The 24,097-nt window shown below is 50.9% G+C and overlaps 9 protein-coding genes across 9 annotated transcripts; 2 read left to right on the plus strand and 7 right to left on the minus strand.

The window, feature by feature from the left end:
* Window positions 1–1,740: 1,740 nt before the first annotated feature.
* On the minus strand, window positions 1,741–2,629 carry J4E82_003426 (uncharacterized protein; the record flags this gene model as incomplete). Its single annotated transcript, XM_051729713.1, has 3 exons — window positions 1,741–1,872; window positions 1,921–2,400; window positions 2,459–2,629. The coding sequence occupies 3 exons, from the start codon at window positions 2,627–2,629 to the stop codon at window positions 1,741–1,743; spliced, it is 783 nt and encodes a 260-aa protein (XP_051590387.1).
* A 493-nt stretch (window positions 2,630–3,122) lies between these two features.
* On the minus strand, window positions 3,123–3,599 carry J4E82_003427 (uncharacterized protein; the record flags this gene model as incomplete). Its single annotated transcript, XM_051729714.1, has 2 exons — window positions 3,123–3,207; window positions 3,259–3,599. The coding sequence occupies 2 exons, from the start codon at window positions 3,597–3,599 to the stop codon at window positions 3,123–3,125; spliced, it is 426 nt and encodes a 141-aa protein (XP_051590388.1).
* A 983-nt stretch (window positions 3,600–4,582) lies between these two features.
* J4E82_003428 (uncharacterized protein) lies at window positions 4,583–6,365 on the minus strand (the record flags this gene model as incomplete). Its single annotated transcript, XM_051729715.1, has 4 exons — window positions 4,583–5,344; window positions 5,390–5,594; window positions 5,626–5,841; window positions 5,890–6,365. 4 exons carry the CDS (start codon window positions 6,363–6,365, stop codon window positions 4,583–4,585), a joined length of 1,659 nt encoding a protein of 552 aa, XP_051590389.1.
* Window positions 6,366–6,594: 229 nt separating this feature from the next.
* On the minus strand, window positions 6,595–7,857 carry J4E82_003429 (uncharacterized protein; the record flags this gene model as incomplete). The annotated part of the gene is made up of 3 exons (XM_051729716.1): window positions 6,595–6,986; window positions 7,038–7,628; window positions 7,773–7,857. 3 exons carry the CDS (start codon window positions 7,855–7,857, stop codon window positions 6,595–6,597), a joined length of 1,068 nt encoding a protein of 355 aa, XP_051590390.1.
* Window positions 7,858–8,658: 801 nt separating this feature from the next.
* On the minus strand, window positions 8,659–12,666 carry J4E82_003430 (uncharacterized protein; the record flags this gene model as incomplete). The annotated part of the gene is made up of 3 exons (XM_051729717.1): window positions 8,659–9,032; window positions 9,077–9,745; window positions 10,422–12,666. The coding sequence occupies 3 exons, from the start codon at window positions 12,664–12,666 to the stop codon at window positions 8,659–8,661; spliced, it is 3,288 nt and encodes a 1,095-aa protein (XP_051590391.1).
* A 543-nt stretch (window positions 12,667–13,209) lies between these two features.
* Window positions 13,210–14,858, minus strand: J4E82_003431 (uncharacterized protein; the record flags this gene model as incomplete). Its single annotated transcript, XM_051729718.1, has 4 exons — window positions 13,210–13,618; window positions 13,668–14,005; window positions 14,063–14,254; window positions 14,313–14,858. The coding sequence occupies 4 exons, from the start codon at window positions 14,856–14,858 to the stop codon at window positions 13,210–13,212; spliced, it is 1,485 nt and encodes a 494-aa protein (XP_051590392.1).
* A 2,427-nt stretch (window positions 14,859–17,285) lies between these two features.
* Window positions 17,286–18,041, plus strand: J4E82_003432 (uncharacterized protein; the record flags this gene model as incomplete). The annotated part of the gene is made up of 2 exons (XM_051729719.1): window positions 17,286–17,622; window positions 17,671–18,041. The coding sequence occupies 2 exons, from the start codon at window positions 17,286–17,288 to the stop codon at window positions 18,039–18,041; spliced, it is 708 nt and encodes a 235-aa protein (XP_051590393.1).
* A 1,991-nt stretch (window positions 18,042–20,032) lies between these two features.
* On the minus strand, window positions 20,033–21,784 carry J4E82_003433 (uncharacterized protein; the record flags this gene model as incomplete). The annotated part of the gene is made up of 1 exon (XM_051729720.1): window positions 20,033–21,784. The coding sequence occupies one exon, from the start codon at window positions 21,782–21,784 to the stop codon at window positions 20,033–20,035; it is 1,752 nt and encodes a 583-aa protein (XP_051590394.1).
* A 565-nt stretch (window positions 21,785–22,349) lies between these two features.
* Window positions 22,350–23,391, plus strand: J4E82_003434 (uncharacterized protein; the record flags this gene model as incomplete). The annotated part of the gene is made up of 4 exons (XM_051729721.1): window positions 22,350–22,487; window positions 22,533–22,560; window positions 22,617–23,038; window positions 23,095–23,391. 4 exons carry the CDS (start codon window positions 22,350–22,352, stop codon window positions 23,389–23,391), a joined length of 885 nt encoding a protein of 294 aa, XP_051590395.1.
* Between the last annotated feature and the right edge of the window lie 706 nt (window positions 23,392–24,097).

Here is a 24,097-nt window from a genome sequence, read left to right on the forward strand (position 1 = left end):
CCACCACATCGTAACAGGAGCACCGCAACAGTCGCAGGAGGATACCATGAGATCTGCGCTGCTTTTCGTACCGCTCCGAGAGTTTTTGGTCTGGTGGTGGTGGAGATACGACGCGGAGGGTGTAGATTGCTCGAGATCAAACTGCAAAAGCCAGCTGGAGCAGTGAAGGAACACCAACCTCTCCTCTGGCAAGCTGATGAGGTTGGTTTGAAAAGCTTCATACATCATGCCAACAAATGTTCGCAAAGATAGGGAGAGCATGGCAGCAAATCCCTGACCCCTACCTCTATCCTCCAATCTTTTTTGGTCCGAGTCGATAGTGTGGTTATTTAGCAACAGCCTAAATTAGTAGAAGTACAGAGTCTTGGGTGGAAATCACTGCTCGAATGCCTGGGGTGCCTCGAGGTCGCCGCGGAAGAGGCAAATATTTAACCACCAAAGTCACGGCGACGGTCCCCCATCGCGCCACAACCACGAACAGCTACCGAATGTCGAATAATTCCACCCCTGTCAGACTCGAATCTACGAACTCGCGCTTTCTCGGTACAATCGATACCTTCGAGGTACAGCTATCGCCTCGAGCCAATGAACGAGCCACGACAATACACCAAAGACCCAGCTTATTGTAGAGCACGAACACACGAGTGGTTGCGAAACTATGAAGTGGAGACACAGTAAATCGTACAAGAAAGCTCTTCAGCATGTGAGCGACACTATGGGCGGACTGCTAGTTGACGAGGTTTTAGCATTTCGCACGGTTGAAGACTCTCAGCGGTCCTGGGTCTATCATCAAGGCCACAAATGGATACGGCAGGATACCAGGGAATCACAGGATACGGTGCGAATTTCGCAAGCGCAGGGCAGCAAGGCAGCTCGCGAGCTCTCCAGCGGGTATGGTAGCAACGAGTCAAAGGGTTTACAGGTATGCACCAAATCACGGTCAGTATGAGCGAAAATACAACGCTCGTTGAAGGTGCTCCAAACACTATATAAAACTGTATCGAGATCGACCACCTAACCTGGAAACCACGTTAAGAGGGACGTTGTTGATTGCCTCTATGATTATGACCTTCCGCACTCTCTAGCCTTGCCGTAACCACCGACTTTCCTCTTACACGATCACCAACATTCGAATAAATCCCACCACCACCCCAATCCCTTACGTACCGGGCTGGCCGCGATCGAACTATACCACTTCCGCCCGTCAAACGCGGAAAACCTTTCTATCAACGCTGCTCTTGTCAACAATCTCTGTATCTAACCACATTACAACCTCTAGTAGTAGGAACTTTGACAACCACAAGTTTAAAGAAAACAGGCGGACGCTGTTATCGCTGGGTTCATAAGATGTAGCGGTAGTGTTGTAGACAAAATCTCTTGTGACACGCTTTAGAGTATATATCGGATGCAACAACGAGGTCCATCATCTAAGCATTGAGAGCAAGCATCTATATGGTAACTGTAACCTGATCAGACAAATGAAAAGTTTCAATCCTTTGGTCACAGCTCATGATCCGTGCAGAAAGTGTATGTAACGCGTATAATGATACGCTTCATGTAGTAGATGGCAAGTAGCCGAAGAAGATGCGGTGTGCTATGGATAATAAAGCCCGATTCTACATGGTTGCCGAACGCATCGGGTCAGCTGCATCCAGGATATTGTTCTCAATGCATCTTTTCACGAGTATCAATTTTTATATCATGATTAGACTACAGGAGAAGAGGAAGCTGTCTTTACTCCTAGTCGGCCTTGATCATCAGAGCCCAGACATCGTCATCCCAGATGTCCACATCAGAGTCTTCATCCGCGTTCCGTTTAGCTGTCATATTGTTGTTGGCATCGCTCATCGGAGGAGGGAGGGGATCTTGAGGCTGTTTGTTGTTAGTATGAGTATCCTCCACGTAGATCACCAAGCTTACTTGTGCCTGGGAAACAGCGTTGTCCTCGTCTTTCTTCTCGCTACCACCATTGTCATCTTCAGGCTCGCGAGCCGAACTCTTCTTCTGCGAGACACGAGCAGGCTCAGGCGTAGCGCCACCAGAGACTCCACTTGCATTACTCAAGTCGCTGTCAGACCCTGGATCCGACTTGTCTCCCTCACCCAGCCGAGCTCTGAGGAGCATACGAGTAGTCCAAGTGGGATGCTTGTTCGCAGCGCTGATCTCCTGAATCTTCCGCTCTTGATCTTGCTGCCACTGCTGCTTCTTCATGTCGGTCGCTGTAACATCCGTCATCTCTGCTCCCTCCAGCTTTGCTTCCCTGGCGCACAGTGTCTTCGTCCATTCCAGTTCGACCCACGAGACTGGTTGGCCTTTTTGGCGCCTGTCAAGAATACTACGAGCCTTTTCCAAGTCGGCCTGACACTTTGACTTCTGTGCTTCGTCGACGATCTGGGCGGCCTGAGGGCGAGTAATATCAGTAGTCAATACTGGGGCTCTCGAGGACGCGGCGACTTACGAAGCCGACTGATACGAGTGTCTCTTCTGGCACTGATGAGTTCACGAGAGCTTGACGGTGCTCATGTGTGTTCTGGTTGCGAATGAGCTTCGCCTGGGCGGAAGTAATATCACGGTTTGCGTCGCTGAGGGAGTTTTGTGATTTATGGGCAATGCGCTTCTCGCGGGCCATTTTATCAAAATGAGTTTGTTGAAAGAGATTGATGAACTGTAGAGTTGACCTTGTGTTGGTGGGGTCGGAGAATGGAAAGAATACAGTGGGAAGAGTGTTTTTTCGTTTGTCGTGGAAGTCTTTCATTTTCGCGACTAGAGCGTCTCATAGTACTGCTGTTCGTCTGATCTTGTTCCTATAACCACATATGATGATCGTATATAGTAGGACGGGTAGATCTGCTTTTGCATGAGTTATCGAATTTGGTGGTATCATAACTGTGTAGAATAATGAGATGACGGAAGAACGAATGATATCAGGCAGAAATGCGATGGACATTCAATGCTGAAGTAAACATAACGGGTATTATACAAGCGCTCATAGTAACGTAAGAAAACCGACAACTCCGCGCTTCACATCATTCAGTATCATAACGAAAAGAAACAACGTCCGTATGGGCATCGCCCAAACAACCACTCCACGGCTGCTTTTGAATATGACGGCTGAGGTCAACTTAGACATGGTCGTGTCTTCCAAGCAACTTGCCCTTCTTGCCGAGAGCCTTGGCCTCGCCCTGCTTGATCTTCGCAAGTCTCGCCCTATAACATTGTTAGCGCCATATTCCCTTGATGCAAATCACATAAACTTACTCCTCAGCAGCTTCCCTCTCTAGGCGATGAACATGTTCTCTTGCTTCCCTTACAGCGTTCTTCGCAACGAAAAGCGCGCGGTCAGCATCCCTCTCCGCTGCCTCGGCGTTCATCAAGCTCTGCTTGGCAGTAGCAATGCTAGGGTCTCCGGAGCCACGGCTGAACATGCCAGATGTGCGCTTGGGCGAGGAAGTATGTGTGGTAGTAGTGCGGCTGGTGGAGCTGCTGTGGCGTGTGTCCCGGTATGAAGGGGAGGAAGAGCGGCGCCTGGAGAACATGGAGTGTTTTTGAGGAGGAGCAGGTGGAGGACTGGGCTCGCGCTTGGATCCGAAGAGAGGCATGTTGATGGTTTGGTGTATTGGTACGGAAAGGCTCAAGTTGGAGTTGACACGAGGTTTGGGTAGCTACTATTTGGCTGGAAATTGGAGATGACAGATTCTGGAGGATAGAACAGAGGGTTCGGGAAACAGATGCCGTGCCTTATATGTGAAGTGTCCCTGTCATAGCGCGCTCTTTCGTCGTGTCTCCCAGGTGTCTTTCAAGGTCGTGAAAGCAGGGTTCGGAAACCCGCATCGAGTGACGTCAATGCCCCAAAGCAAGGGGTGATCGGCGCCTCCAACATCACAGAAAGCAGCCGCATCGTCATCGCTCAGGTACGAGATGAAATGATAGCCAGAAAAACGATTGTCGTGAAACATTGATTGCGATGTTGTGAATTGAAGCTTAGCGTGGTGTTCAGGTTTATGTGGGTCTGCAAGTACGCGTTCAGCGGCGGATACTGTGCCGGAGACCTTTGGTGTACCGGACTTGAGCAGAGCTAGTGAGCTTAACTAAACTCCAACTTCAAGGAACTCGCTGCCGTTGCATCCGAGCGAGTTGTTGGAACCATGTCTTAATCTCCATTCTCGTGAACGCAACACTTGACTTTTAGATAAGCTGAAGTCGCGTCATGTCCTGGTGCTCATACGCGGAACGCCATGTCGCGCAAGCGATTGTTGAAGATGCAAGTCCGGGAGAAAAGCAAAGACGCGCCCTGCGTCCAATGCCCCTGAACGATTGGCATGCCTACCATGTGTTTTGTGCATGCAATATCGGGAAGGGACGACATGGTCGCATTACTTATCTACATCTGACCACGACATCAGAGCTAAGCGCCGCATTCCCGCGAAGCATGTACGACGCGCAAGATGATACAACTGGTGATGATATTTATTTTGCTTGACAAGGTCGATCTTGCTAACTCCAGACACTCGTCCGCCATGCATATGCAACGTGTATACCAAAACGCCACCCAATGCTCGCTATGTATATAATACAACATGGTTCAACCACATTTAGCACCTTCGCTGTTGCCCATCATTGTTTTGCTCGTGGTCTTTATAATGCTAATGACCATTACGGTACATCCAAATGCAGCAACAGCCCCCGCCAAGTACGTCTTGGAGCTTCTCTGACTAAGCTTCATGTAGCATAGAGGCGGCAGAATGAACGCCAGTGCACATGCAGATGTTGCGCCGAATAACTCAAATACAATGCCCAGGTCGCAGGTGAGAAGTGAGAGAGTGAGGGCAGAGACGACGAGTGAAGTAGTGAAGATGAGATGGCGGTTCGGATGGTAGGGTTCCTCGGGAAACCAATAGTTGTTCATGACTTCTCGACACACGAAGGCTTCGAGTGGAAGTGTCGTGAGCATGTTGAGGCCGAAACATAACCGCGCAATGTTGACCATGAGATTATCATTGGGAAAGTTGTTGAGCACGTTGCCGAGGGTCTTGTCACCGAACGTCAGGTAGCCTGACAAAGCCATGACAAGACATGCGACCAGGGATATGCTAGTGCTGTAGTGTGTAACGCGTGTAAAACGATCGATGGTAGGCTTCCGCAGCGAGCCGTATATAAGGAGGCTGTTGTGGTGACAGACGAAGGCGAAGGCTATCACACCGATCGCCTCGAAGATACCGGATCGGATGATGAGGGAGCCACGAAGTTGACCCTTGGACTCGGCGGGTACGCGGAAGGCTTGCGTGACTACGGTCACGATGATGATGGTCATGCTAACTAGTGCCAGACCGCTAGCTTTGGCAAGCTACATGTTGTTAGCCCGGTCGGTGTGCTGGGTCACAGTGCATACCTTTGATATATCCCGGTAAAGCGACAGTGGAAAGGATATGCCGAGAATAAGCAGGATCATGATGGCTCTTCTGTTGGTCAGTAGCCAGAGGAACGACATATCGGCCAAAGAAGGGAACATTGAATCCAAGACCCTTGGTATTGTGTCTCCGACTACTACGCAGAACGCGACCATGCCTCCAAAAGCACTGCATGCTGTCAATAACCTGCATTCGGTATGCCGTGGGGTGAACATACAAGACCCATTGCGCGAGAGATATGGCTATCAGTCCTGATTTCCCAAAACAGTGCTGAACCGTGGCTTGGAACGAGTCAGTACCGCTGAGCTTAGAGTTTATGACGATGAGCCGTATAGTCCAGTCTACCACGACGGTAAGGCCGATCAGGAGGGCGGTGCCTGTCAAGAGGCCCGCATTGCGGATGGCGTAGGGTTGGCCAATGATTCCAGCGCCTCTGCTTTGGATTAGCTTCCATGCTTAGATTCCGTGTTGACGGGCATACATTATGCTGTTTGCCATGTTCATAAAGGCGCTCCGCATCCCGCTCCGTGGCTGTGCACTCTCGAGGTGGTCTTCCGGATTGAATGATTGTTCTGCGACAGTGACGCTAGGCGCCTCTATCCCAGTGAGCAGAGGAAGTCGCTGTACTCTTTCCCGCCCATCATCGCCGTCCATGTAGTCATCTCCGTCCATCTCCAGCCAGTCGCCATTGGAGTCTCCGTTCATGCTCCTCCTGGGTTCCTCAAAGCGCACCCGGTTTGGCGTTCTCGGCGTGCCATCGGGCCGGGGCTGTGCGAAAGACGATTGCCGTTTGAAGTTGCCATTTGGTCGTGACCCTGGCGGTGCTGGCGACGCGGATGTGGTTCGTGACGATGAGGGCGATGGAGACAGGTGTCGCGGACTTGCTTTGCGCTCGTGTTCGGGTTCCGAGTCGCTGTCTGAAGGATGCTCATGCAGGAGCCCTTTGCTTTCGCTCATCGTGGCATTGTCGAAATCAAGGGAGGTTTGCAACTCGAGCGCTTGTTAAGGTGTCATTCCCGACTTCTGACATCGGACATTGGACCCCTGTTTCGACACTAGTCCGCTTCTGGCCTGGCTCACTCCTGCGCTTCCGGCTGCGACTTGTGGGGCGAACACGGTCAAGCAGAACGGTGTCATACACTTGAGCATTGAATCTCCCGCTAGAACTACGTACATGCTAGATTGTTCAGCCATCCCGTCTCTTCTTGAGATCGCCCAGATTCAGCCCTCCAACTGCAGTCGATACATCCTCTATCAGAGTTTCCATTGCTGCATCCAATGTACATGAATGGCTGTGGTAGTGCCCTTCAGGAGCCCAGCAAGCAGGGCGTATGCCTCTCACCCGGTTACACAAGTCCTTGAAACTCAAGCTAGGGAACGGAACCTCTGGGCGTGGTTGATATAGGTTCAGACGGGTCAGCTCTTTCATCATATTTCCGAGAAGAAAGGATCCGCACTCGAAGGAATAATTGTCACCATATGGGCACACATAATCGATGGAACGGTACCTCTCGAGACGTTCGTGAAGGGACTCGACAACAAAATCGATGGCCTGGTACCGCGTATTGTCGATTTCGTCTGCAATATGTAAATGGCCACGTATCTCATGAGAGCAAGAAACAAACATACCTGATAATATCGCAGGGATGGGAAGACCCAAGGTACGGAGAGATTCAGTGCTTTGCTTGATAGCTGTGGTGGTGGCTTCCTTGAACTGCTGATCTTTATCGAACAACCATGCTACCCAGATCCATAATACCAGATCTCTGTAGTATACTGTAGGTATAGACACCTTGATGAGTTCTTGGACCCAAATCTCTGTGAACACGTCCAGGGATTCTCCGAAAGTGTAATAGTCCTCGAGGATAGCGATCTTGGCAAGCATATCCAAACTCACTTTTCGTGGCACCTGCTTGTTGCGACCGTGCAAAATTCGGAGAACGATGAGAAACGCTTCTGGATCCCAGTCACTGGCTTGTATATGGAAGAAACCATCGATCTCGTTGCGAACGGATTCGGCGAACCCATCCTTGTTTAGCGCTCGCTTGAACACAGGCGACGCGAGCATTAGGTGGCGTGAGGAAACATGGTAGTGGATCGACTCTTCTTCAGGCTCAACAGGCTCTTTGTGTGTAGTCAGTGAAGGTGCAACTTCGTCCTCAGGAAACGTTTCACTGCTATTAACAGTGAGTCCACCAGGTGCCAAAGGAGGATAATGTTCTGTGTGGCTTAAGCTGTGTCGAGTCAGAACAAGTTTTGTATCAGGTTAGCATTTTGCTTGCCTATCGACTCTCTTTTTGCCCTTTTTCTTCTTCTTCTCCTTCCCGACAGGTGCCACTAGATTCTGTGATTTCTCTTCAGAACCCCAAGGCGCGAAGGTTGTGCAAGGATTTGTGAGAATTAACACTGTATCTGGATCTGGATCGATTACGTGCACGACGGATGCCATGGCCGATACAGAGGAACATGCATCGATTGTTTGTCTTAAAGGTGTCGAGATTCTTAGGCAAGGACTGAAGCAGGCTGAGGAGAGTACGCATCACTGCGGCGCAATGTTAAACATTCTTTACTTTCACCTGCGGTAAAGTCACCAATGATGGGTGGCCGGCAAGCTATCAGTGCGGAGTCGTGCAGGAACTCATTCGCTGTCAGCGCCAACACGACAGGAAGAACCCATTATTGGTCGCTTGCGTTACACAACGCCGCTGAGCTGCGTCGCTAACAATCGTGGTCTATGAAGTGCATGCGGATCCCGATGCGATGAAACAGATCGTGTAGCAAGACGAGTAAACATCAAAATGTGAGTGTATTACCGCGATGAAAGGCACTATATAGCGGTTCGAGGTTCTAGGATGGTACGTGAAGAGACGCGATGCTGGCGGCTAGCGTTGGACGGGGCCAAGAGGACGTCATTGGCGGAGGCCATCTCTGCGCGAGTAGTCGCATCCCTCTCATCTCCTTTAGTATCAAATCCAAACTTCATTCTAGCTCTACTAAATGCGGGGCACAGTTACGATTTTCACACCATGCAGACGTTATACGATTCAAGATCTTCCGCGGCTCCAGCAGCCGCTACGATGTTGGCGAGCCCACCCACATCGAAGTATACGATACACTTGTTGAGTTCACAAACGCTTAAATCATTCACTTAAAATTTTATTACTGAGCCTGAACACAGACTCATACTTGACTTGCACTTGTGTAGGTCATTACTACGAGAACTTATTTCAAGACCAGTCCCGAATCAATCCTATTGCCCCTGGTATTCTGCAATGCTTATATCCAGCTCTAGGCAAGCCGCAGCATCGCAACGGATCGGAAAAAGAAGGTCTTCAAGTAGACAGCAGTTGGGCAAATCCCATATACCATCAGAGGGAGTTCCTATCTCCTCGATCTCGCAAAGAAGTGAATCAAACCCAATTCCTTCGAAGGGACGTTGACGATGTTCTGAAACGACACCCTGCAGATCTTCTTTCCACAAGGCCCGCTGCAAGAACCCTAACAGCATGCCCGAACATGCCTCCGAACACCCCTCCTTGCCTTGGTACAGCTCTCTGATAAGTTTACGTACACCACCCAGAAGCTTTTCAATAGCGGCACACCGCATGCCATCAAGCTTGTGTACTATGTGAGTCAGCAGGCTCTCACGAAGCAGATAGATAGCTTACCTTGCCCTCCTGGAGGAAAGGGTAGATCCAGAAACTGTATGGGATAGCAAGCTTTCCTTGTCGCAATTAATGCCATGTGGTTAAAAGTCTCCATGTCTTGGAGTTTCACACTCAAGAACATCCAGAGTACAAGCTCCTTACTGTAGGTTATCGGCATCGGTTGCCGCTTCAGTTGGTTCAACCACTCCGTTGTGAATAGTCCCAAGACACCCTCCATCTGGTAATAGTCTGCGATAACGTAGAGCCAAGCGAACGAAGCGAGGCTGACCTTTTTCGGTATGGCTTGAAGTTGGACATGCGCGACATTGAGCACCACGGCAAATGCTTCTGGGTTCCACCCTTGTGCTTGGACATGATATAGATCATCCTCGAAAACCGAAACTGTCTCGCCATAGTTGAATTTGAACATGTTTTCAAAGTAAGGTGATACGATACGCATTTGCCGCGATGACACCAGATACCGAGTTTTGGGTAATTCTCGCTCTAGCGGTGCAACTTCGCTGTTGTTGACTGTCTCAGTCGCTTCAGCTGCTGCCTGAGCGATCGTTTCCTCCAATAAGTCCTTGTCTTCTTTCCACTCCAACAGTGCCGTGTTCGGGTCTTTCAATATGATGAGCATGTCGCCGTTCGGATCGATCGTTACGAGCTCTGATTCCTCAGTCATCCTGGCTGAACGTGTGCGAAGTCAGTCGCGATTAAGGGCGGTAGTCGCGGGAAACACAGAAGCAGGATCAGTAGGAGAGCAAAAAGACAACTGAGCAATGGTGAGAGAGGTGCGTTTGTTTGTCAAGCCCGCTAGCTGCAAGTCGAACCTCCTAGAGACTGATTGCGCACTCGTTGCGGTTAGCATGAAGCGATGGAAGTGACAAAGCGACATGAGCAGTTGCATAGACACGGATGGACCGACGAATACGTTTGGAGACAAGGTTCTTGATAGATTAGTTTTCTGAAAGAATCGTTTGGCCTACAACTAGCAACGCAAACCAAGGACGAGAAACCAGTTGAACGCATGTGAGGCAAAGGAAGAAATAGAGTAACAGTTGTACGTGTTGTACCGACTGTGAATTGCGGCAGCTAGTCTCACCCCGCCTGGAGGTCTGTGGAAGATAAATATATATACATGAATTGGGTGAGAACGATATGGATGATGTTATGACATCTCATAATCCATGATGTTTTTAACGCACAAGAGCAGTAGGCGTGGGCCTGACCCTGGTCTCCAGGGTGCAAGGCTTGCTGCTAGCCTTAACGCCCGCAGCACCTCCATGGCCGAAAGCTTCAGAGGGCTTGGAAGGGTAGTGGAAGCCGGCTGTAGGATGGGGGTAACCGTGAGCAGGCCACATACCGGAAGGCCTGGGGCGACCCCAGCCAAAGCTACCATCTGGACGGCTACCATGGAACCAGTCTGGACGGCCAGCACCAGTGGGGCGCGCGATACCGGAGGGGCGCATACCACTGCCAGTGGGGTAGGCGGCTGAGCCTGTACCGATAGGGTAGGGGGGAGCATCTGCCGAAAGAGTGGCGTCAAGGGGTACGCGAGTGCTCTGGGTCTTGCCTTCGGTACATGTTGTTGAAGCTGCGGGTTGAGTCGGTTCGACGGTGGGAGTCACCGCGGGTTGGGAAGGTTCAACGATAGGAGTAGCTGCTGGCTGAGATGGTTCGACAATAGGAGTAACCTCTGGGTATTCAGGATAAGCTGTAGGCTCGACGGTAGGCTCAGCGACCAAAGAGCTGGGGGTGCTGGAGTATACTGGCTCAAGGGACAGAAGAGGTATCTTAGCACTTTCGGTGAAAGCAGGTGCAAGAGAGGCGATGAAAGACTCAGAAGCCGGAATGAAGATTGACAGGAAGGGCGCGGGAAGGTCGTTGTCGGGAAGGAAGCCTGATGGAATAGCTTCAAGCGCAGATGTGATGACAGAGACGATGGGAGCTATGGGGAGCAGGGACTCGATCGGGTTTGGGGCGGGCGTTGGAGCATACTCAGCAGGTGTTTCAACGGCTGGGGTTTGTTCGGTAGACTCGGCAACCTCGTTTACAGGAGCTGATTCTTTGACAGCCGCAGAAGTAGCGACGGGAGCCTTGGATGAGGGAGCTGGTGTCCTTGAGGCAGCTGGGGCTGAGGCAGCTGGGGCAGAGGAAGCAGGTGCAGCCGACTCGTTGCCACTCAGGCCCATGCATGCGAAGCTGATAGCCTCTACCTTTGCGGGGTTACGCACTGGTGCGTCAAGTGTCCAGTCCATGTCAACGTAAGGCCAGCATACCCGACCATCAGCCATGGTAACCATGTCTCCCGCGACGTAGACGTCCATGGACTTGACCGGCTCGCCAACCTTCTTGCCGTCCTTGACGAGCTGGAAGTAAGAGCCAGTAAAGGCACCCTTGCAGCCCATGGCAACGAACTCGCACGTAGGCTCAGCGATCTCCTCCCAGGTGACGAGAGCGCTGGTGCCATCAAAGGCAGCAACGTGAGCGTTCTGGCAGTCAGCAGAGCCTGTGGTGATCCAGTTGACTTGTGAGTCACCATCGGGGCCAAGTTCAGAGGTAGCTTGCTCGCCAACAATTGTCTTCTTGTCTGAGAAGGTAGCGATGGCAACGTTGCGGTTGACAGTGCGGTTCTCGGAGTGAGTGTAGCCTGCGCCCATCCACTCGTTCTCGGTCAGATCCTTGGCGCCACGCGAAACCCAGGAGAAGATGTAGGAGTCGCTGTCGATGAAGCGTGCAAGACCACTGTAGGATCCGGACATGCCACCCATAGCCTCATTTCCAGCACCATTCTGGACGTTTTCGTTGGAGACCTTGACACCGCTCTTGTCCATTCCAGTACCTCCAGTGTTAAGCCAAATGGCACCCTGGTCCTCGGAACAGATGCTAGGAAACGGAACAGAATCAGCGGCCTCGAATGCGATACCAGTGTTGTGTGAGCATCCCCAGCTTGAACTAGCACCCTGGATCTGCTCGAGCGTGCCGTTCTCGCTAACGTATTGGATGGCGTCACCAAAATGACCCTTGGCATCGCCAGAGTACGCGGTGACGACGAAGTAAGCACCGTACATGCCAGTGGCCTCAGAGAAAGCAAGGTCTCCGTTCATGTCCGGGGACGCCAGTGCGCCCATACCGCCAACGTTGTCAGGGCCGCCCAAAAACGTCTTGAAGGTCTGCTTGCCAGCAGTGTAGCGGTACAAGACAGCTACTGGGGTACTATCAGGCGGCGCGTTGGTGGTGCCTGACGGCATGGCCTCGTTAGTGAGTAAAGCGAAACCGTCATTGTGAGCAACTAGACCACCAGCTTCCTTTCCACCAGTGACGGTCACTGCATCGCCTACGGTCGCAAAGGTAGCAGGGTCGACTTTCTGGATATGTACGTCCGTCTCGGAAGCGTCTAGGTACGCAAGGTATGCTGACTTGCCATCTGGCGAGACAGCAAAGGGAGTGCGGCGATGGTGAGGGAGTCCAGTCCAGTACGCTTCTTTGATCGGATTGAAGGGTGCAGAAAGCTTCAAACTTCCGACGTGGGTCTTCAAGTTGTTTTCGGCAAGCTGAGCAAAGGCCGTGCCCGCAAGCAGGGAGAAAAAGAAAGTTGAACGCATCATGATGCGAACGGACGAGTAGATAAGCGAGTGACGAAATGAATGAACGACCAGCGAACAAGGTCAGTGTCAGTGAGTGACAGAAAAACGAAAGAAATCGATTCAAAAAATCGTAGAAGCGGTAAGGGTCATCGTCATGTTGGAGTCGCTCTCCTATATACCAAGCGCGCTACGAAACAAGCTATTTCCGCCTGGGCCTGAGGCCTGGTCCAAGGATATGGCACCGACGGAGAATCATCTCGGGGACATTTTCAGTGCGCCCCAGTGCGGGGACAATGAGCCTATACCAAGACCAGCTGTGTACTGCGAGTGGTGGGATAGCTGAGGCGCGGACCGTAAGCTTCGTAGCGTAATTGCGGACGTTTCGGATTGTTTCGTCCAAGACCGCGCTAGTGGAAAATCATCGCGCCAACACGTGACGACATCGGGTACGGGATAATCTAGAACGCCATCTCATCATTGTGCGAACTCACGCGACTCAATCGTACATCATCTCATCTATAGTGCTTTGTGTAGGTCAGCATACATTGAAGTGCCACCTTAATCTTACGTTGCCCGTCGCTGTATACTAATCAACATATCCTCCCAAAAGCCTACTCCACCTTTGACGACAAACCTGCCTTTCCGACCTTTATCCATGTCAATCTTGAACGTCCTAAGAAATTGCAACGGCGCCTTGTACAGCTCCATAAGTGCAATATCTTTTCCGAGGCAAACTCTTGCGCCGTAACCAAAGGCCATGTTGTACTTGTTGTAGTCTTTCGCTTTCTCGTCGCTCTCAAGCCAGCGTTCTGGCCGAAACTCGCAGGCATCGGCACCGTAGATCTTCTCGTCACGGTGCACGAGCCACGGGTTGCAAGTTATTTCTGTCCCTGGTGGAGCATATCGACCGTGCAGATGCATGCCCGATGGCCCAACAAGACGAGGGAAGATGTTGGGGGCAGAGGGGCATAAACTGTAGATGTGAGTATGGGGATAACTATTGAAAAGAGACTATAGCCTACCGCATGCTTTCCTTGACACAGGCGACATAGTATGGGCAATGTTCTAGCACTTCGTCGTACTGTGGTGTAGAACTCAAGTTTCCCTCACGAGTGACGCGATCAACCTCTCTCATCAACTTGGTGTACACTTGAGCGTCAGAGGTAATGTATGCAATCATCGCTTGGAACGCAGTGCCTGTGGTATCAGCACCTGCAAGCAGCACCAGAAGGATCTCAGCTTTGATGTAATCCAACTCTAGTGGCGCACCATCTTCCGTCCTTGCATCGAGGAATGTCTGTAGCAGATCGACTCGCTCGATCTTACCGGCCTCAATATCTTCAAGTCGCTGTGCAATGAGCTTATCACGAAAGCGCATGAGCGTGCCGATGCCAGAATCATCTTCCGGTTTCGCGACGAGGTATCTCTCACCAAGCCATGTACCTTTTGCCCACTGTGTAAAGGGCCAAAGTCGAGCCATGAGACCGAAGGGAAGTAAGCCATCGTGGAAGCCTTTAATCAGACCATCAATGTCCGAGCCGCTTTCTATGAAGCCGATAGGCGCGCCAAAGCCAATTTCCGATATGATGTCGTATGCCATGTACACTGCCTACACATCAAAGTATCAGTGCTCCCTATTCTCGTCACGTAATCAGTGTGAAGCATACCCAGGGCGCAAAGTCAAATTTCTTGCCATTACTGAAGAGTTCTTCCAGTCTATCGATCCACTGCTGAATGCGATCATCTACCAGGCCTTCCATTTTCTTAACGTTGCTGAAGCTGTAAGGGCCAGCAGCGATCTTGCGAAAATGCGCATGATGCTTATGCTCGCGCATGTTAAATAGGCTCTCAGTCTTCCCGAAGCTGCCAGTAATATAGTGGTTTGACTTGTTCGATTGACGGTTGTATACCTCAGGTAACTTAGTTGCGTCCGAAACCAAAAGGAGGGTAGGCGTAATTCGAAGCACTGGACCATATTTGCGGTGTAGAGCAAGTTCGAGCTCGCATTCGTCGGCTTTGATATTGTGGTAAGCGATCCATAGACGCGTTACGCTGGCCCAGAAAGGACCAGGAAAGTGTCGTAGCGGATGGAAGAACCGGTAGTAAGTTATCTGGTAAAGGATTTGGACAGTAATATATGCTACGAGTGCTAGCGCGATATTGACAAGTGTAACATACGAAAGGAGTCTCGAACTATAGTCTTGTGTAGACATGATGAAAGAATTGGGAGCATATGAAAAGACTGTATGTGTTCTGTGAGAGATGCCAGTGCCAGCAGGAAGTATGTTGGCCAAGTATCCACTGCTCGGTGGGGATCGTCAAGTACCCATGCTCCCAACAACACTGATACGTCACCCGGAGAACCACCACCAGGCTGTTCTCAGTAATTCACATATATCGTTTTCCTACGATCACACTTCTCTTCCAACTACTCCCAAATAGCGTGGCGGGGTAGCGGACACTAGAATGAATGTCGCGGGGTACCTGCGCAGGTACGGGGATCGTTTTCCGGTCCACATAAAAGAGGCAGAGTGGGGTCGGGTATATGTGTTTCCCATCACGAGATAATCACGTTCAGAGCTCTGATGGTATACAGGGATAATTTGCTGCTTGTTACCTCGCCAACCCACTCTGCGCTAGAAAGAGCGACTTCGTCTCGCGATGGTGATCGTCTCATAATGACGGTAGTTTCCGGCTGTAATGATCACTTCGATGAACTGGATTCAAGAATCCGGTGTCTCAGTTTTTGAGGGCGAATGTCGAGCTTTGTGGTGACGCAGCAAGACATATGACGCTCGTGCGGAAAGATGCTTTGCCAAGCACGTTAGCACCGAGCAAGCCTAGCGCAGGAGCCCCTGGACGCGAGTCGCAGCGCTTCCAGCCGCCAGAGGGGAACGCGCCAGGACCCGAACATCACCCATCCGACCCATCCTTCAGCCTTTTGATTCCACCGCCCTTCCGTGCCAAGCTTACAGCAATATTACCTAGTGCTGTTTTATTGTAGCTGGCGCTAACTGCTGATACAGGGGCGAAGACGTCAATGGCCTACAAACCATGGATGCCTACCTAGGTATTCACAGTCGACTGATAAGGACTATGGCGATTAAGTCCTCAGCCTACTCCGAACGCTATACGATACAACCAATCAATATGCCTTCCTCCTAATGCGAATCAAGCGGATAAAGTGATGTGACACGGGGAGCTGGCGATACGATTGACCTGCTTAAACATCTCTGCTCATCCCCGTTGAATAAGGGCAGTTTGCTTCTCTGAAGGTATGTACCACGTTGCTGCACAGGCTCAACTGGAGGGGCATATACCAGCATAGAGCGAGTGGCATTGATGCGAGTTCTAACGAAGATCGTCGTCTTCCAGTCTGTGTCCCTTCCAACAAGCTCGCCAGAAAACATATCGGTATCACTTGCAACTCCACTGCAACATTGTTTCGAAAAGCCAACCGTTATTACGATTGCCGCGTTTGATACACACAATCACCTCCTCCAATGTCCGAAACGCTACCTTCCGTTTAAATTTCTGTATACTGCTTGTGGCGCCATGGCACAAATTGTTTTTTTTTTCAAATGCCTACTGCGTCGATGACTGCGCATGCATGCATCCTATAGTCGCTAGCAATTGCGGCTTCATCCTCAGCCGTACCTTTTGCAAATGGATTAGTGCTGACTGGAACGGCAGACAAACAGTTTGACCGGTCAGGCATTACCCGAAAAAACGGGCTAGACCCTTTTAGCATCTTATTCTGAGTTGGTGTTGCTCCTTGTAATGGTGAAGTCACGATCGCTAGCGACTATACTTCGCTTGAGACAGTCTGTTGTCAAAGATCTCAGAGGCTGAAAACTGTCGCTCTCGTCACGTCACAAAATCTCACTTACATCAATACCGACTCACCATGTTCTCTTCTCAGTTCTTTTGTTTGAAATGAGGGGATGCTGGTTACTCTTGGTCCACGCGACGAGCTCTGCGTAACAAGGCTAAGGATTGAGGTATTTTTAGGTACTCCAGCATAGAAAGCAAATGGCTTCAAACTCATTAACGGTGAACGAGGTACCGGCATACCGACAAAGGACGCACCCTGGTGTATACAAACTGTCGCCCAGGATGTATCACCCTGTTCAAGTACTCTGGAAGGTTTGATTTCAGGTGAGCTTCGAGTGCTCATGGCATGCAAGACTACAGGCTAGAAGACACATTTGGTTCCTGTATACGATGACACAGCCCGAAAGCCATCGCGGCGGAGTCATACAATCACACCATCATGGCGCTATACTGTGCAAAATTGGGGGGCCAGCTGCGTTCATTGGCAAAGGCGCATGCACGTCGCATGTTGATGGCCGCAAACGGCTCGATCGAATCCTATGTTCGCTTTCCCATGGTCTCCCACCAACTTTCAGTGTGTAAATCTACATCCATTGGAGCTTAGCTTTGATATCCGCATCTTTACGGTAGGCTGAACACATGAACTTAAGTAGAGCAAGATGCTCTGATCGATGGGGTGCAAATTGGACCTGTACTGCTCCAAATCTCTGAGACCCGTCTGCATCAGCTGCAATTTTTCAATTTACTTTCCCTCAATCTCTACACTTCACTCCCCTTGGAAGTACGAACCTCCCGCTGTAGATACCATGCCTTTGTCGACTTTGCAGGGGCTGTTGCTATCTCTTCTACTCTTAGCAAACGTGGCTATCGCTGGCCGCTACAGTTTCATCATCAAGGAAGTGCGCGTTGAGGAGGTCCGTGACGTGAACGAAGATGACCTGCTTCTAGCTATCGCCTCAACGACGGGCAATAATACCATCAAAAGCTCCTGGCTAGTGGGCGAGGTTCATGCAGGCGATATTGTTAAGCCAAACGACACCGTCGAGTTCACACAGGAAATTGACGTTCCTGCCACTGCTTCAAATTTGTCCGTAGCCATCGGGGGCTTGAACACGGATGATGCAGACGAGCAGTTAGCTTTCAGTATGCATCCAGCCAATGTACGTTATGTCACTACTAATGCGTCACCAGGTTTTGTCGAAGGCATAGTCGCCATCGCTGGGGCAATTCCAGGACCGCAAGCCCTGCCGGCGAAACTGCTCAGCATTGTGCTCGGAGCGACCGGAAACTTCTTGAACTGCACTGGTCCAGTCATAATCGGTAATGCCGTGTATACTTCAGACCAATTGAACGATCTCGAGCAGAACCAGGAGGTATGCGAGACCAAGTCATTTGGATACGAAGTTCCGTTTGCTTGCAGCCCCACCCTTGAGAACTCAAGCTACACCGTTGATTACTGCCTCGAGCGACTGGATGCCAAGTCTGCGGCAGCAACGAGCTCACCAGGTCTGGTTCTTCTGTTTACCAGCTTTGCGGTTGCCATCATCTACAGTGGCTTATGAACACTCAGTTGGGGTACGGAACTAAACGCTACAGACTGAAGTCTGCTGAGCTCATAGCCGGCTCACTGTCCAGGGTCGTAGCTTCTACAAGGGAGTGGAGAATAATCGCGGACGAGGTGGCCTCTTGGAGGTGTTGGACATTGCATCTTAGCTCTATAGTTTTCTTTTGTAGAAGTCCATCGTCCCTATGGGTTATGAAGAATACACGGTCACTACAATGAAACACTATAAGTCTGGTATCATATGAAGTCAGCCGGCGTTGGGCATATACTGTACATCATCCGTAATAGTTCCGTTAATCTAGCCACCTCGTAGTAACTCTCCTGGCCCGTGCAAACCCCTGTGAAGGTATACACTACCCCTCCAGAAAATCATTCTTCCTATACCCTACAGCAGCCATTCTCCACATCCTAACCGTCTTAAACGTTACACCCATAAGCTTCTCGTCGCCCAATCCACAAAAAGCATTCGCCACCAAACCCTCTTCATTCTTGAGCACATCCTCCAGCGTCTCCTCCACACTCTGCTTATCCACCGTGAAGATCATACACGTACCGCGTTTGCGACTCCAGGCCGCAGGATGACCATTCATATCGAAGTCGAAGCCAAACTTCCAAGGTGGCATGGTATCGGGGCTTTTTCCAGACGGAACGGATGCCATGTAGAGAGTGAGGGTCAAGGAATCCTTCGCTACTTCCTTCAGGACAGTCTGGATATTACCGACAGCTCTCCCTCCATTTGGAATGTATCCTACGCTAACGATGAGTTCTAGAACCTTTGCGTCAGTTGAAAGATAGGTTTTGTTGCGTTGGATGTGGAGTTGAAAAGCAATGGTTCGCGTATCGCTACCGGTAGGGAGCGTAGTAACGGTGTTGAGAAAATGAAACTTTGTAGAGAGGAGGAGGTGAAGATTCCATCCTTTGATCTTGATATCTACATCTGTGGCTGTGCGTGTGAGACCGTAGCGGTACTCTGCTTGCAGCACGCCATCTGATGTTCTTTTGGCAGACGATGTGGGGAAAGAGGTAGACCCTCCAGCATAAGGCCTAGTCTCTTCTTCTTTTGCGTCCGCAAATTCGTGTTCTTCAGCATCGCTAGTAGTCCCTTGGCCGGCGGGCCGACGAGGAGGTACAGGCTCAGGCGCATCGACAGGCGCAACAGGAGGCTCCCACGGCCTCCTCCAAGTTTGGGCGTTACCAAAAGAGCCCCAGATCCCCATTTCGTCATCGTACTTCTTGGCCTTTTTTGGGTCGATAAGTACTTCGTAAGCAGTCTTGCCTGCTCGAAGACGGGCTTCGGCTAAAGTACGTTGAAAAGGGTCCAAATGCTTGATCTTGTCTGGGTGGTTCGCCAGTAAAATGGCACGGTATGCAGCTTCTATATCATCAGTGGAGGCTGCACGGCTGATGCCAAGTATCGAGTAGTGGGTTTCGATGGGCATGGTGGCTGATATAGCGCTGATTAGTTGACTTTCGTTGCGGTTGGAAGGGCAGATATGAGAGAAGAGAATGGTCGAAAGGCCGGGTAAATCAAGCGCAGAAGAAATCAGATGAAGGTTTCACGATGATTTGCTTCACATTTTACTGGGTAGGTATATGCCGATGCATTCACTACGTTATGTATGAATTTTGCCGTATGTAACGATGGAAACGTCAGATAGCCAACGTTCACTGGAGGCAGCATAATCTCTCTTCCCGCCCAGATAGCAATTAGCATGACAGAGGAACACGAATATCTTTCATGGTGTATGACAGTCCTCAAAAACCTACGCACATTGCTTTTGAGTTCATATGGCGCTCTGAAAAGCGATCTACGCGCCTCTTAGCCCAGACCCTATGGAATCCTTGTCTTGCGTTGCGCCTCTGAGTACTATATACGCGTCTTAGGGAGACACTGTATAGTAGAACTGCTGGAGATGTCATGTTTTTGGGAATGCTAACTAAGTCTGTGCAGGATCATCGACCGATAGTCCCACATAGGACAAGATTGTTCTACACAGTTAGATCCGGCATATCTTTGACAAGAACGTTGGAGGCTACGCCATCCCGAGTAGTATTATTGGGATCATCCAGTCCCTGAGCATCGCGTTTGTGCTCCGCAATCCAGGCGTCAATACCATCCAGGGCTTTGATAGGGTCGCCTCGACAGCCTTGGAGGTAGTTCTGCACCTGCGCTGGGGAGAAGATATCATTCGGCATCCTATCCGAAAACTCTGTTGCCCATTGCTCAACCTGTTCCATGGTAAAAGCCGAGTCACGAGCGAGAGCAGATCGTCCAATCAAGCGTTTGAAAATACTCTTCCCAGCGCTAGCGTCCATGTTTCCGAAGTAGACTTTCTTGTCAATGCGACCAGGACGTGTCAAAGCCTCATCCAAAGTATCAGGGGCATTAGAGGTCATTATCAAAAGTCTACCTTCTTGAGAAGCATTTCCATCAATGGCGTTCAACAAACCGCTCAGTGTAACTGTATTGCTTCGGCGGGCAGTACGACTACGTTTCGAAGCTGGCGGTGGAGGCCCCATGGCACCCGAAGAACTATGAATCTCATCGATGGCTGCCTGCGCATGCTGAAGTGCTTCCGTTCGATCATCTGAAGGTCCTTGTTCGCGACCGATACCAGCAGAGTCGATGTCTTCCAACACGACTACACACTTACGTGGAAGACCTAGAAACAGGCGGTGAAGTGTTCCATCGCTGATGCTACCGGTTGACAAGTTGATGTGGTAGATGTCACAGCTGAGATGGCCTGCCAATGCAGCACTGAACGAGCTCTTGCCGGTGCCTGGTGGGCCATGAAAGAGGTAACCTCGCCGGTATGGGATGCCACAGTCGGCGAAGAATGAACGCGACTCATCGCTGTAGTAGTATTCTGCGTCTCTTACTAGATCCGATTTGACTTTTTCATCCATGTCAATGGTGTCGAGCCTTCGAATGGCCTTGGAGACTGACTGCCAGCCGTTACCGTAAGGGTCCGTGCGATCACCCGCAAAATACACTGTCGTGGTACCCGTAAGGTTCTTGATTCTGAAGTCGTGACAAAGCCTAGTAAAATCCCGGAGCGGCTTGAGGCTCCATCCAAGGGTCATGACGGTGAGTGAATTCTGGAGCTGACCGCTGTCGTCGAGTATGTTACCCGTCATACCACTGTTATTTCGGTAACCAAATCCACCTCGACGAGAGAATACATACGGGCGAGGTATCCAACCCAACATAAAGCCAACCCAGAATAGTCGTGTACCAATCGGTGGAAGGCATAGGACTTCTTCGTCAGCTTTGTCCGCTGCAGCCCCAGGGTTGCGAGCAACCATCATACGACGATGGAAATCATCGTTCGGGTCCTGCAAACCTCCTGTGACTAGCATAGCACTCCTTGTATGGCTGTTCAGTATTACCTCCGCCCCCATCCAGGCCAGAACTTCTCTAGCTACTAGATCGGTCTCGGGTATGGTGACTTGAACAGTGAAAGCCCATATCAAGAGGCCTTTCAAATGCTTGTACACAGGTTGCGCAGCTTGGTAGAGGCCGACAAGAGCGAGTATCTTTTCGAGATCGCCAACGCCGCTTGGCTTAAGTCGATATAGTAAACGCTGAATGACTTCCAAGATAGGAAACTGACCCGTCGCAGAACGTTTGAGATGGCGCGGTATCAATCCGGGGGTATCCAAAGGCTCGGGCCAGAGCTGACTAGCCTTCCCTGGTGAAAACGTGAGGTCGGTTGATGGTTCCGACATGGAGGCTGCCATTCGAGGCTGTGGATGCTTTCCAAGTAGTGGATGTAGCGAAGTTTAACAATGGCAGCTGCATGCGTGAAGATTTATCCAGGATATGAACAAAAGAATAATCTCCAGCTCTTAAGGGCTCTGGCACGTGTATGAGGCGCCTGATGGTGGCAGTGCTAAATCACGATCGGTGACATGACATGCGAACAAGAAAGGTCAGATAGAGCAGGAACGATGGAAGGCGCTGAAGGATTCAGCCACACTAGCAGCGGCGCAGTCCCCAAATCGATGGCGCGGACATTCCAAGGTTGGAGCTGAGGCTGAACGGCAGACGCTTTGCACGAGCCCAGATGGGGCAAGAGAACTTGTGGTCCGCGGGCACGAGCGCGAACAGTCTAAGCCGCATTGGGACAGGTGGGCTGTTTATGGCTGTACGTCATAGGCTAAACTACACCAACAGAAGTGCTACGCGTTTTTTACGAACGTCTTACTCTTCGTCTTTACTCTCAATCATCAAAACTATTCGTGTCTTTGAAGTACAACAAAGTTTCCTCCTTTACTCATACCGAAAATCTAGCTTCGAATCACAATGCCTCCTAAAGCAAACACTTCAGATCTTCATGTCGCGAAGCTCTTCTCAGTCAAGGACTATGTGTGCGTAGTGACTGGAGGTGGCTCTGGTATTGGCCTTATGGCTGCTCAAGCACTCGCTGCAAACGGCGCAAAAGTACGTTTCTTATTCTTGTGACTGGGCGCCTCTAACATCTAGCAGGTATACATTACCAGTCGACGCCAAGAGGGTAAGGCCAATTCTTGACCCTTCAATCAGAAGGATGATTATGCTGATTTTTGCTAGCCCTTGATACCGCAGCAAAGTCACACAGCCCGGATCAAGGCGGCCAGATCATACCACTTGCACCTTGCGATGTGACTAAGAAGGACGATTTGGAGCGCATGTATCAGGAGTTGGCGTCCAAGGAGAAATACATCAACCTTCTTATTGCAGCAGCCGGTATCTCAGGCGAGAAGGGTATCCCAGACGCCGACGATGCTACTGATATGAAGAAGAAGCTATTCGACAACGAGACATTCGAGGGCTGGGCTGAGACTTACAACACCGATGTCACGGCCGTATACTTCACCACTGTCGCCCTTCTGCCGCTCCTCCAAGCTGGAACCGAGAGCCACGGCCACCTCTCCGCCTCTGTCATCGTTATCTCTTCCATGTCAGGAATCATGAAGAATGCACAAGGCCACTTCAGCTACAACGCTGCCAAGGTCAGTTCTATAAGGGTCGGTAATTGAAAGAAGATGCTGACACATAGTTTTTGTAGGGCGGAACCGTTCACTTGAGCAAGCTCATGTCGGCTGAGTTCCAACAGCTTCGCATTCGGGTGAACAGCATTGCTCCTGGCTACTTCCCGTCGGAGATGACGGCAAAGGAGAGTGATGAGAACCAGAAGAGCGACCTGCCAGACGAGAAGATCCAGGAGAAGGGCCACGTCCCACATGGGCGGGCGGGAAGCGATGCGGAGATGGCACAGGCCGTCATCTTCCTCACCAAGAACTCATACGTCAACGGCCAGATTTTGACCGTGGATGGTGGTGTGCTCAACGTTGTGAGCTCTTAGGAGGAGAATGGTGGGATGGAATATAAGAGGGGTGACTGAAAGTAGTCTGATGACAAGAACAATGATACCACTATACCTGAATGTCTCATCTTGACTCGCGCACCGGCATTTCCTTTTCGGTAGAGTTTCCACAAGCTGACGGAAGCCGTTTCCCCACATTCCCCGCGATAGGCATGGTTCTTGATTGCGATAGTGGTAGCGATAGTGGTAGCGATAGCCAGCTGTGACGCATGGTGCCTCTAATGCTGACGACCCATGTGTAGACGGGAGAGGAGATGGTGTATGCAAGGGGCTAGCGCACGTGAAGACGCGCAAGTCTTTGAGACTGTTGCGTCTTTGTGACGAGATTTGCCGTTGAGAAAAACAAAAACTCGACGACGCGTCGCGTGGGCTGCATGTACATGTTCACAATTTGGGACCGGGAATTGTACTCGTCGGGTGCAGGATGGGCAGGATGGTGAGTGGACGGTGTGAGGCAGGGCGCATGAAGCGAGCGCCCAACGGCGCGGCCGCTACTGGGTGCAGGTCGAGTACACGGCGACGAGACATTCCCTCATCTCGACAACAGCGGTGCCTAGCCACTCCCCGTCTGCCCCAATCCACCCGGCAGCATCGGGCGACGAGTCTTGACATAACGGCAGCCTCTGGCAGGCGGCAGCGACTCTGAGATTCGCCGGGCTGGTTTAGAGCGTGTTTCGCGGCCAGG

The sequence above is a fragment of the Alternaria postmessia genome (genome assembly GCF_024291825.1).
Source record: "Alternaria postmessia strain BMP 2775 chromosome Unknown scaffold_15, whole genome shotgun sequence".
Lineage (NCBI taxonomy): Eukaryota > Fungi > Ascomycota > Dothideomycetes > Pleosporales > Pleosporaceae > Alternaria > Alternaria postmessia.